At 61.6% G+C, this 12717-nt stretch overlaps 1 protein-coding gene across 8 annotated transcripts in view; it reads left to right on the plus strand.

Moving 5' to 3' along the window:
* The window catches only part of LOC105496673 (multiple epidermal growth factor-like domains protein 6), a 120326-nt gene that overhangs the window by 93740 nt on the left and 13869 nt on the right, over nucleotides 1–12717 (plus strand). For all 8 annotated transcript variants that reach the window (XM_011767208.3, XM_011767209.3, XM_011767213.3 and 5 more), the window contains 12 exons: nucleotides 569–694; nucleotides 1492–1614; nucleotides 3766–3888; nucleotides 4209–4346; nucleotides 5004–5123; nucleotides 5762–5884; nucleotides 6503–6673; nucleotides 7048–7179; nucleotides 7799–7927; nucleotides 9482–9610; nucleotides 10166–10300; nucleotides 10374–10508. In XM_011767208.3, the coding sequence (XP_011765510.2) occupies nucleotides 569–694; nucleotides 1492–1614; nucleotides 3766–3888; nucleotides 4209–4346; nucleotides 5004–5123; nucleotides 5762–5884; nucleotides 6503–6673; nucleotides 7048–7179; nucleotides 7799–7927; nucleotides 9482–9610; nucleotides 10166–10300; nucleotides 10374–10508 (1584 nt within the window). The remainder of the gene's footprint in view (nucleotides 1–568; nucleotides 695–1491; nucleotides 1615–3765; nucleotides 3889–4208; nucleotides 4347–5003; nucleotides 5124–5761; nucleotides 5885–6502; nucleotides 6674–7047; nucleotides 7180–7798; nucleotides 7928–9481; nucleotides 9611–10165; nucleotides 10301–10373; nucleotides 10509–12717) is intronic.

The raw sequence follows: 12717 nt of genomic DNA on the forward strand, positions 1-12717 counted from the left end.
CCTGGCCTGGGGTGGGTAGGAGCTGTACTGGTCCCTTGGGAACTGGGGGCCAAGCCTATGGCCCATGGCAACTGTCCATGGCATCCCCACACCTGCCTCCACCCTGGCCTAAGGACCACGGTGGTGAGATGCCTGGGTCTCAGTCACCGCCTGCCAGCCTGCAGCCTCCTCCAGGGAGATGCAGCTTGCTGGGGCACTGAGCCCTTACTTGCAGCTTCTCAGAGACCCCTGGCGCTTAGTGTTCTGTGCTGGGGGGTGCTGGGCTTCTGTCTGGGTGGGGCCCCCTTCTGTGTCCAGCCCTCGAGCAGGCCGGGGCTGGAGGGTCCAGTGAATCCCTCGCGGGCCTGAGGATTCTGTCTGCGGCAGAGAAGGCAAAACCAGGCTTGTGGGCTGGGCAGGAGGCAGCGTCTGACGGTGGAGATGAAAAGGCGGAGGGGCTCGGAGTGCCTGCGAGGGGTCCTACAGCAGGAGGAAGTGGCCATGCCACTCCTTACTCCATGCCAGCCGGGGACAGACTGTTGGCCAGGCGTCCTCTTGGGCTGACCTGGGGTCCTCTCCGTGTCCCCAGCCATTAACTCCTGTGCCCTGGGCAATGGCGGCTGCCAGCACCACTGTGTCCAGCTCACGATCACTCGGCATCGCTGCCAGTGCCGGCCCGGGTTCCAGCTCCAGGAGGACGGCAGGCGCTGTGTCCGTGAGTGCAGCCAGCCTGGGAGGGATGGAGGACCTGGGGGTGGAGGCAGGATGAGCTGCCTTGCCTGGGCTGCTAGAGGAAGTGGGTCTTCAGGAGGCCCCCAAGCTGCTGAAAGGCCTGGTAGGCCATGGCCCAGCCCATTAGGCTGTGCCCCAGGGTGGCACATCTGGGGCCAGGAAGCTCAGGATGGGAGCCGCCTCACTACTGTAGGTGCCCACCTGATGGGGGCTGCCTCACTTCCATAGGTGCCCACCTGAGGCTTGCTGCCCCTGGGAGGAGGAGGCGGGCCAGGCCTGGTTTGGCACTTTGCTCTGAGTCCTCAGGACTTCTTCATGGAAGGAGGGGGCTTTGCTGATGGTGACGGTGGGGCAGGCTCAGCGGTCCTCCAGAATATGGAAATGGGGGCTGTGGGTGGGCAGGTGCTGAGAGAATGCCCCCACCTGGCCTCTAGGGTCCTCCCCAGTATGGGCATGAAGGGGCTGGAGTCACAGAGCTGGGGGGCCACCGCCCTGGTGTCAGCGCCAGCACCTGGACAGAGAAGGGTGGTGGGAGGAGCTGGCCTGGGCTGCGGTTGACCTGGGCTGGCTGGCCTTGTCCTGAGACTGCAGAGTCTTCTTGGCATCTTGGGGGCTTCCCGCACCGGGGAGGAGGGAGACCCACTGCCCAGCCCATCAGCCTGGAGCACTGAGTGGGGAGAGCACTGGGTGAGGGGGGTCTCACAAGAAGCCTTGGGGCAGGTGCCCTGCAGCCACTGGGATCCCCTCTCCCCAACCCCCTCCTTGGGTCCGTGGCTGCAGGGAGAAGCCCGTGTGCTGACAGGAATGGCGGCTGCATGCACAGGTGCCAGGTGGTCAGGGGCCTCGCCCACTGTGAGTGCCACGCAGGCTATCAGCTGGCAGCGGACCGCAAGGCCTGTGAAGGTAGGACGCCCCTCCCCTGCTCTGCCCCACCCAGGGTCAGAAAGCACACCCAGGCACTATGAAGGGACCTGTGTCTAACTCTGGGGCTGTGGCCTCCCATGGGACCAGGCCCTTTGGGAGCAGGGCTGGCCCTGCCTTGCTCCCCTTGGGTGACCTGGGACGTGACGGTCTCATCTCCCCTGCTGGGGGCTGAGGGGCGACGGTAGGAAGGCTCGCCAAGGGTGCTCCCAGCCCGAGGCTCCTTTCACCAGAAGTGCACCACGGAGCCCAAGTGTTGCTTATAGTTTTTAAACTATTGTATTTCCTAAGTAGTGCCTGCCTGGCAGGAACACCAAAGAGATGAATAAGAGAAAAGGAATGAGCCAGGCACGGTGGCTCACACCTGTAATCCCAACACTTTGGGAGGCCGAGGAGGGAGCATCATTTAAGCCCAGTTGCTCAAGACCAGCCTGGGCAACGTGGCGAGACCCTGTCTCTAAACAATAATAAAACAAAATTAGCCAGGTGTGGTGGTGCTGTCTGGAGTCCTAGCTACTCAGGAATCTGAGGCAGGAGGATCACTTGAGCCCAGGCAGTCAAGGCTGCAGTGAGCTATGATCGCGCCACTGCACTCTAGCCTGGGTGGCAGAGCAAGATTCTCTCTCTCTTTAAAAAAAAAAAAAAAAAAGTCCAGGCATGGTGGCTCACACCTGTAATCCTAGGACTTTGGGAGGCCGAGGTGGGCAGATCACTTGAGTTTAGGAGTTCAAGACCAGCCTGGACAACATAGTGAGATCCCCGTATCTACAAAAAAAAATAATAATAAAACCCAACTAGCCGAGCATGGTGGTGCACACCTGTGGCCCCAGCTACTCGGGAGGCTGAGGCAGGAGTCCCAGCTACTCGGGAGGCTGAGGCAGGAGTCCCAGCTACTCGGGAGGCTGAGGCAGGAGTCCCAGCTACTCGGGAGGCTGAGGCAGGAGTCCCAGCTACTTGGGAGGCTGAGGCAGGAGAATCACTTGAGCCCAGGAGGTTGAGGCTACAGTGAGCCATGATTGCACCACTGCGCTACAGCCTGGGTGACAGAACGAGACCCTGTCTAAAAATAAATAAATAAAATAATAATAGTAAAATAGAACTAAAGAAGAAAGGAGACGTTGCTGCTGAGCCCAGGAAACACCTGGACATGTGGGATGGGCTTCTGCCTCTTTGCTGAGGCTGTTTGTGAATGTGCTTGTTTAGAGTCGGGTCGCAGGCAGGTGCCATTGTTTGGAACCCACTGCCACACCACACCACCCTCTGCAGCATGGCTGGGGAACGTTTATTTGTTAACCCCTCCCTGCACATCTGGGTGTTCCTGACTCTTCCCTGGGTCAAGCGGCCTTGGGGAGCGATTTGGTTGCCGCCACCCTGGGGGTCCACAGGGTGAGTCTCTGAGGCAGCAGGGTGTGTCCAGACCAGGCAGTGGTCAGTTTCCAAGGGTATTAGTCCATTTTCATGCTGCCAATAAAGACATACCCAAGACTGAGCAATTTACTAAAGAAAGAGGTTTAATGGACTTACAGTTCCACATGACTTGGGGAGGCCTCACAGTCATGGCGGAAGGCCAGGAGGAGCAAGTCACACCTTACGTTGATAGCGGTAGGAAAAGAGAGCGCTTGTGCAGGGAAACCCCCATTTTTAAAACCATCAGATCTCATGAGACTCATTCACTATCACGAGAACAGCACAGGACAGACCCGCCCCCATGATTCAGTCACCTCCCACTGGGTTCCTCCCACCACACGTGGGAATTGTGGGAGTTACAATTCCAGGTGAGATTTGGGTGGGGACACAGCCAGACCATATCACCAGCACCTGCCAGATGGCCACGGGGTGTCGTGGTGTGTGGTTCCATGTCTTCACTGATACCAGGAAAGTGTTGCTTGGGTAATGGCACCTGGTCACTCAGTGGACTTAGCGTGAGACCCATGTGGGTCCCAACTTCTTCATCCCAGGGGACCTGCAGGGCTGTGACCAGTGGTCGTCAGGGACAGTGGGATTGGCCTTGAATGCCTGTGTCATGTAGCCACAGGCCCTGCGTGTCAGTGGGCTGTGTGCTATCTTCCACTGGCCCCATGCAAAGGCCCTTCCTGGCACCTCTGAGTCCTCCCCGTGGTCTCTCCCCTCCAGATGTGGACGAATGTGCCGCAGGGCTGGCCCAGTGTGCCCATGGCTGCCTCAACACCCAGGGGTCCTTCAAGTGTGTGTGTCATGCGGGCTACGAGCTGGGCGCTGATGGCCGGCAGTGCTACCGTGAGTGGGCAGTCGGCAACAGGTTGAAGGTGCCCGGGATGGCCATGCCACTCCCCAGGACCCCACGGCCTGCTTTGGTCGAAGAACAAAGAGCTTCCTTGTCAATCAGGGGCAGCCCTGCGTATGAGCCCTTGGTGGGCAGAGGGTCGAGGGAGGGCAGGGAGTCCCAGACCCGACAAGGCCTGGGAGCTCCATGTTGCTGCTTCCCACGGGTGTCCCCGGACCCGAGGCTGGCTGCTGGGTGGAGGTGGGGGGAACCAAGGTAGGTGGTGGTCATCCTAGCCGCCATCCCACATCCCGCGTGGCTGGTCTCATGGCAGGGATCGAGATGGAAATTGTGAACAGCTGTGAGGCCAACAACGGTGGCTGCTCCCATGGCTGCAGCCACACTAGTACTGGGCCACTGTGCACCTGTCCCCGTGGCTATGAGCTGGACACAGATCAGAGGACCTGCATCGGTGCGCACTGGCTCCTCCCAGATGCCCACACCCCCCTCCAGGGACCTGCTGCTGCCCTGGGTCTGGGATCAGTTCCATGCCATGACTTGGAGGTCCTCTTCTGTCTCCCTGAGTCCTGGTCTGGCTACCTGGGCCCAGGCGGGGTGGTAGGGCAGACCTGACAGAGGCAGCACCCTGGCCAGGAAAGACCCTAGGTGCCCACATCAGCCTGCAGGGCCCATACCCACGGTCATGGCACCCCCTTACCCCGTCAGCACCTCCTCAGTACCGCCCCATCACCTGGGAAGGACCCAGTGTCCTGGGAGTCACACCCCAGACCCTGACTCTCAGATGGAGTCCCCACCCTCTAGCCCCAGTCCCAACACCTTGTTCCCAGCTGACAGGCGGGTGGCCCCGGGGCTGTGACATGTGTCCTGTGTGTGTCTGTGTATGCGGGACCAGGAACATGCATGTGCGTGGGTGCGATTTTGTGGTGGGTGCGATTGTCTGCAGGTGCCATTATTTAGGTGTGCACGCGTGAGACTGTGGGCAGGTGCACATGCAGTAGGGCACATGGGTTGTGTGTGGTTGTATGCAGTTGCATGCAGTTGTGTGTGGGTGGGAGCGTGTGCACGTGCAGGTGCCTGGTACCAGGGGGCCCGTGGTGTGTGCCCACAGATGTTGACGACTGTGCAGACAGCCCGTGCTGCCAGCAGGTGTGCACCAACAACCCTGGCGGGTACGAGTGCGGCTGCTACGCCGGCTACCGGCTCAGTGCCGATGGCTGCAGCTGTGAGGGTGAGCACTGCCCTGCCACTGCACAGCTGGGGTGGCCTGGGAGCAGGGCCGCCCTAAGGAAGGACACGGGGCTGGCTCTGGTCCCCCCGTGGTGGGCATGGGGTCAGCCTGCTCTGTGCCCTGCTGCGGGGCTGTGGGTTCTGGTTGAGCACCTGCTGCATGCAGGGCTGTGGGTGTTGGCTGAGTGCCCGCTGCATGCAGGACTGTGGATATTGGTTGGGTGCCTGCTGAATGCAGGGCTCTGGGTATTGGTGGAGTGCCTGCTGTGTGCATGGCTGTGCTGACCTGCCCGGCTACATGCAGGGCTATGCTGACCTGCCCCCTCCCTCCCTCTGGCCTGAGGTCACTGGCTGCTCTCTCCTGGAGCTGGGCCTGTCCCCCTGGCTGCTGCCTGGCTGGCCCCGCCCAGCCTGGCCCCTCTAGCAGGTGTCTGCCATGGCTCTGACCCTGGGGTGGGAGGGTGGCCAGAGTGGCCGCTGTGGCTGGGGGTGAGTTTTACTGGCTGGTTCAAGAGATGAGCCACTCACCTCTGGCAGGGCCACCAGGGCTTCAGTCCTGCAAATAGGACTGGGTGGGCAGGAGCCTCCCTGGTTCCCCACCTGGGAGCACAGGCCTCAGCGGCCCCGGGTCACCCGCAGATGTGGACGAGTGCGCCTCCAGCCGTGGTGGCTGCGAGCACCACTGCACCAACCTGGCCGGCTCCTTCCAGTGCTCCTGCGAGGCCGGCTACCGGCTGCACGAGGACCGTAGGGGCTGCAGCCGTGAGTCTCCCGCCCTCCGAGGAGCACCGGCCTCTGCCTTCTCGAGTTTGCCCCAGCTGACCCTGTATCCCACAGGCCTAGCCCGCCCCACCCCCACCTGCCTGGGGTCCTTTGTCCCCTGGCCTCTCTGGGCCAACACCACCTCAGAGGCTCTTGGGCCCCTGGGGACCCACTGGGGTCCTGCCTCTTCTGAGGGCCATGTGGGGATTGAGGACAGTGGGGGGGGGAAGCTGGTGAGGACAGGCATCCTCCTGCAGCCCAGCACCTGTCCTGACCAGGTGAGAGAAGGCACCGAGACCTAAGGTGATGTCCCTGGGACTGATGGCAGCTGCTCCCACCTCTACCCCTCTAGGCCCCAGAGTCCTTAGAGCTGGGATGAGCCTGGGGGCAGAGGGGCAGGATTCAGGTCCTCAGGGCCCGGAGCCTTCTGTCCTGAGAAGGAGGGTCGGGTGCAGCTGGGATGACCCCGGGACCAGGCTGAGGAGGTGGGGGTAGTGGAGGCAGTAGGACGGTGGCAGGGGCCCTGGGGTGGGGCTCAGGCCCAGCCCTACCCGCCGGGGAGTCGCTGGGGCAGGCAGGTGGGTGGCAGGGGCTAAGGGGCATCTGTGCCCCTGGCAGCCCTGGAGGAGCCGGTGGTGGACCTGGACGGCGAGCTGCCCTTCGTGCGGCCTCTACCCCACATCGCCGTGCTCCAGGACCAGCTGCCGAGACTCTTCCAGGATGACGACATCGGGGCCGACGAGGAAGAGGCAGAGTTGCGGGGCGAACACACGCTCACAGAGAAGTTTGGTGAGCACGAGCCCAGCCCCCCGGGGGCTCCTGCTCGCAGGGCCGGCAGCCAGCGACCCCTCGGGCAAGGCTGCCATCCAATCAGAGGTTGGGGACGTGAGGAAGGACCCCTGCAATGCCATGTGAGACCAAGGCCCAGAGAGGTTGTGCCACTGGCTCAGTTTGCACAGCTCATGCGGGCTGAGCCTGGGCAGGACTGGGCTTGCAGGTCCCAAGTTAGGTCTCCTTTTGGCCCCAGCATCTGCCCTCATGTCACCCTTTTGGGCCCTCGTGGGCTGAGGATGCCCCTTATGCCCCTTCCCTGGCATGAGGATCTATGCCTGCTGAGGCCAGGGGTCAGGCTCTGAACACCCCCATCCTGGTCTGCCCCCCAGTCTGCCTGGATGACTCCTTTGGCCATGACTGCAGCTTGACCTGTGATGACTGCAGGAATGGAGGGACCTGCCTCCCGGGCCTGGATGGCTGTGACTGCCCCGAGGGCTGGACTGGGCTCATCTGCAATGAGAGTGAGGCGGCTGGGCAGGGGCTTGGGGCTGGGAAGGGGCCTCTGAGCCCCAAGACCTGGGGACAGCCCTTTGAGCCTATTCAGTTTTACTCCTGGCTGCTGGCCTTGGGCGGGGAGACCCGTGCAGATCCATTCATTCATCCATTTGTTCAGTCCCTTGATAACATCCCCTGGCCGTCCACTCTGTGCCAGGCACTGTTCCAGGCAGCAAGGATTCCCTGGGAACAAGCGAGCCAAGGTGTTTGTCCTTCCTAAGTATCAGTCTTCACGGTCCAGCAACAAGCAATCCAGCAAATAACTAAGACAGTGAGGGCTGTCTGCTGAAGGGTTGGGTTCCTCTAGCTCAGATGGCCGGGGGCCCGTAATAACTGTGAGGCTCTGCCTGTTTGAAAGAGCTGGTTCAGAAGGAGGAGACTCCTGTCTCTGCTGGCGTTCGGAGAGAGGAGTCAGTGATCCGTTAGTGGTGTCTCCCATGAGCATGGGCAGGGGTGATGTGGCACAAGTGCCATCATTTTATCTCTAGGCAATTCCTTCTAAACCCAGAGCCTCCGACCCTAGGAAGGGGTCTCAGAGTGTCGTGCTGGCTGGTGACCCTGACGCTTCCCTGTCACTCTTTGTAGCTTGTCCTCCGGACACCTTCGGGAAGAACTGCAGCTTCTCCTGCAGCTGTCAGAATGGTGGGACCTGCGACTCTGTCACGGGGACCTGCCGCTGCCCCCCGGGTGTCAGTGGAACTAACTGTGAGGATGGTGCGTGCAGTCTCTTCTGATGCTTCTGGAATTACCCCCTGGGCTGTCAGGGAAGTGGGAGGCACCACCCCTCCTTGTCTCCTTCCTCCCACTGGAGCAGGGAAACTGCCACCAAACTTTTCCTAGACTCCCTTCCCTTCCTGCCTCCCCGTCTCCAGAGGTTTAGGCTGTGCTTGAGAGGGAACGAGGCCCTTGAGTGAAAGGGGTGTTGCTTTTTCACTGTTGCTAATTTTCCCAGGGCCTGACTGTAGCAGAGGATAAGACTTTACAGAGCAACACTTTTAGAATGGGTTCCCTTGGGAGGCAGTGAGGTCCCCGTTCCTGGAAGCATTCAAGTAGAACTGTGTGATGGCTGGGTGAGGTTTGCAGAAGGGATTACTCAGGGGCCAGTAGCTGCAAGGGATGATGTTGACGTCCTTATTAACTGAAGTTTCAGCCTTTCTGGAGGAATTAGTTCAGAAAATGTTTCCCAGGTGGTTAAAGCTTCATCTTTAAGTCTCCAGACTTCATCATTTCTGCTTCTTTCGCTGGAGAGTGTAGCTAACGTATCATAAACTTTCTGCCTTCGTGACAGCAAGATAGCCAGCCCTAGAACCTGTGCCCCATGCCCAGGTGGCCCTGTGAGCTTGCCTGGCTGTGTGTGCTGTGCTCTGCAGGGCTGGTTGCCTGGTGGTTGTGGGGACCCCGGGCAGCTGCACAGGGCTTCCTACCTCTTCCCTGTCGGCGTGCCTCCCTTCCCCACTTTGTCTGCCCTTTCTATTCTACAGGGGGCTGGGGAACCCCCATATTCATTCCCGGGCACTGCACCCCTGGGATTGTGCTGTACCCTCCAGGCTGCCTGCAGCATCGAGGGGTCACCTCCTCTTCTCTAGGCCTCCTCTTTCTGTCTCAGCCTCCGCCTGCCTCTCTGATGAGGATATCTGTCTTTGGGTTCAGGGCCAACCTGGATAACGCAGGGCTACTATGGCAAGCCCTGTCGCAAGAAATGCAACCGTGCCTTGTCTCCAGGTCCTGGGGCATAGTCTCCATGTCGTTATCGGGGCACCTTCAGCTTACTACTGCCTTCAGTACGAGGAAGGACGTGGGGCAGGACCCAGCCAGAAGGAATTGTTTGGGGAAGAAAGGCGAGGACCTTTATAGCTCTGGGGCCACCTGTGGCTTGGGCCTGGGACCCTGGCCACTGGGGCCACGTGTCCTTCCTGCTTTGAGGTTCTGAGGTCAAGCTTAGTGACTGCCGTGGGACAGAAGTCAGGCGGCTCCTGAAGGGAGCCGGACTTTGGGGAGAGTGGAGCGTGAGCTTTGTGCATCTCTCCAGTGTGGGCCAAGGAAGGTGCTCCTCCACCCGCCCTTGCCGCAAGCCCTGGGGGCAGGGGATGTAGGGGACGGACCAGCCAGGGCAGACAGCCAATCCTCGAGGCTCACCTAGTGCCCTGGTGGGGGCTGCTCCCAGCTCCTGTGCTGGGCCCTGGGCCCCTGAGCATCCTACCACGTGGGAGTACCACATGTGGTAGGCTGGCTGCCACCAAGGTTCTCACGGAGCCCCGCTGCCCCCAGGCTGCCCCAAGGGCTACTATGGCAAGCACTGTCGCAAGAAATGCAACTGTGCCAACCGGGGCCGGTGCCACCGCCTCTACGGGGCCTGCCTCTGTGACCCGGGGCTCTACGGCCGCTTCTGCCACCTCAGTGAGTCTCACCGCCCCTTCCGATGTCCCCAGCGGCCGCAGCGGGTGGAAGGGATGGTGTGTGTCCTATTACCTGTAGTCTGGGTTGGGATGAGACCATCAGGGCCCAGCCAGGTCACCCACTGGGATGTGGGTCTGGGATCTGCCCTGAGTCTGTGGACTCCGAGCCACATCCTCTCGACGGCAACTGTGCTGGCATCCAGGGCGTCTGGGTGGACGGTCCCCAGCCTCGTGGTGCCTCCCAGCCCTGATGGGTGGGAGGGTTGCCGATGAGGGCAGGGCCAGGCCTTTTGCAGAAGCCTCCAGGGGATGAAGCCTATCTTGACTTTTGGAGATTCCTGGCAGCAAGGCCAAGCTCTGAGTCCCTGGTGGGGTCACCCATCCCTGGGATTCAGACACTCGGGGAGGAAGGGGCGGTGGGCTGCAGGGGGAGAGGTGGATGAGGACAGCTCCCTGCATGATCTTGGCTGTCGTCCTGGCTGACCCAGGGCCGGTGGAAGTGGTCTGGGAGGGCGGGGCTTCAGACGGGGCCCCTCTCATGGCTCCGTGGGTGCAGCCTGCCCGCCGTGGGCCTTCGGGCCGGGCTGCTCGGAGGAGTGCCGGTGTGTGCAGCCCCACACGAGGTCCTGTGACAAGAGGGATGGCAGCTGCTCCTGCAAGGCCGGCTTCCGGGGCGAGCGCTGTCAGGCAGGTGAGTCCTCGCATGGGGTTTGGGGGGCGCCAGGGCCGGCTGACCCCACCCACCCCTCTCTCACACCCTGCAGAGTGTGAGCCGGGCTACTTTGGGCTGGGGTGCCGGCAGGCGTGCACCTGCCCAGTGGGTGTGGCCTGTGACCCCGTGAGCGGCGAGTGTGGGAAGCAGTGTCCTGCTGGCTTCCAGGGAGAGGATTGCGACCAAGGTGAGTGGCTGGCTCCTGGGGCTCCCGGCGGTCTCTGTGGGTCTAGGCTGCCTGGCTGGCTGGAGGGTGGGCTTCAGAAGGCCCTGCATGGCTGTCACTATTGGCCTCCTTCGCCTGAGCTCAGGTGGTGCCTGGCCTTGACAGCTTGTCACACAGCAGTGGTGCGGCTGCTAGTCTGAGTCTGGTCTGCTTAGGGCAGGTCTGCTCTGGGCCTGGCCCAGAGAGGGGTTGGTGCTTCTCCAAACTCCTCCCTTGCCTCGACTGGAACAGACTGTGGGCTTCTCTTGGAGGCTGGAGCAGCAGCTTCCTCCTCACATGTGAGCCGGCAGCAGAGGCTGCCCCTGGAGGTGGTGGTTCGGAGAGTGGTCTGGGCCGCAGTGCCGGCCTGGGGTCGTGGCTGCAGGCCCCTGGATGTGGATGCTGCGGCCTGGGTCTAGCAGGCACAGAGCCTGGGAGCCCCACACTCACATGGCAGGCAGGGGAGGAGGCTGTTAGGAGCTGGCTGAGAGATGGACCAGCTGAGTCCGTGCTTAGGTATTTCTGGAGACCCGGGGACTAACTCCCCGAAGTGATTCCAGCCCGGCGTGCATGGGGCTGGAGGCTTTTCCAAGAGGGCTAGGAAGCTGGGGGTGTCCTGGCTGCCCCAGCTTGCACTGGCGGGAGGTGCAATGATCAGGACAATGGCATGTGGTCCTGGCCAAGCAGAAAGCTGAGCAAGCTGATCTGAGGCTCAGAGCTGCGGGATGGTCACTCCTCAGTCTCATGACCGGGGTAGGAAATACCCGAGTGTGTCATCGGCTCATGAGGGGAAGGAAGACATCCTCGGCATGAGTAACGGAGCTGCCGCAGCGGCCACCGACAGGGCCTGGGCAGGTTGGAGCCTCCCTTGGCGCGGTGCACGCTGTCCACACCCATTGGCCGGGAGAGACGGGAGCCACGAGGGCCTGCCGTGTGACCAGCATGACCACGTCCTGGGCTGGAGAGTGAACGAGAAGCCCGGTGCCAGCCCCCTCCTCTGCCTCCCTTGGGGCCATACTGGGGGCTGTCTGGACTCAAGCCCCCCCAGCATGGGCCCTTCCCCTCCCCACTTCCATCTGGGGAATGAGAAGGGGCCCGCAGAGGGAGCAACGTCCACCCAAGGACCCACCAGCCAGCTCTTAGGCCACCCTGGTCCCAGCCACTAAGGGTCGGAGCACTCTAGGCCAAGACTCCCAACCTGGCCTCGAAGGAGCTCTGTGGCCTCAGGCCGGCGTGCAGCGGCTCTGAGTGCCCACTCCCCATCTGTGCACAAGCCCTAGGGCTTCGTGAGTGTGTGGACGTGGGACTCGCTCCTCCTGACTCCCTGGCATCCTCTCCCACCCTTCCTCCCACTCCCCTCCCCAAACGTGTACACGCACACGTGCACACACCACTTACACACACACACACATGAATGCAGGCAGGCGCACGCACACACACGCCAGCAGTTCACCCTCCCCTGATGCCTGTGACCCTCCTTCCACTCCCCGATCTCTACACCGGAGACAGTGAGGAGGCCTCGCCAGAGACGCACCTCCACCGCTCCCAGAGCCCCCAGTTCCTAAGAGGAGGAAGGCTCCTGCCCTGCCCCTCCTCCGCTCCTCCTCTGCCCCTTCCCCTCTTTTGTTTAAGAGCCTCTGGTGCCCCGAGGATAAGCCACAGGATGACATCTGAGTGCTGACATAAAGATCAACACTCTTTATTAAGATAACATCCTCTCTTGTTGGTTCTGGAAACTGTTTCTGCCCTGCACTCATCTGCCCCAGTTAGTGGAGGGGGCTTCCCTGAGGCCCTGTCGGGCTGCTTTGACCAGCGACCCCCCAACCCTGTGAACACCACCCAGTGCCCTAGGGCACGCTGAGTGCCAGGCCTGTAGTCCCAGGGACGTCCTTGTGTCCCTGTGTCCCTGGGGATGGGCCCTGGTGACAAGGGTTCACCGGCGTGTGTACTCAGGGCCTCAGCGGGGCCAGGCCTGGTGCTTTGCCTGTATTACCAGCGCTCCTCCCCAGGCTGGGCACGTCCTGGCTCTCAGCCCCGCTGTGGGCTTCTGACGCGTGGGCTCTGTGGAACTTGGGTGTGCAGCACAGGGTCTCTGTCGACTGCCTTCTTGGGGCTGCTGTGATGCCGTTGTGAGCCCAGGGAGAGGTTCAGTTCGAGCAGCAGGCAGGGGCATCACAGTGACCGCGCCTTG

The sequence above is a fragment of the Macaca nemestrina genome, chromosome 1 (assembly GCF_043159975.1).
Source record: "Macaca nemestrina isolate mMacNem1 chromosome 1, mMacNem.hap1, whole genome shotgun sequence".
NCBI classification, from domain to species: domain Eukaryota; kingdom Metazoa; phylum Chordata; class Mammalia; order Primates; family Cercopithecidae; genus Macaca; species Macaca nemestrina.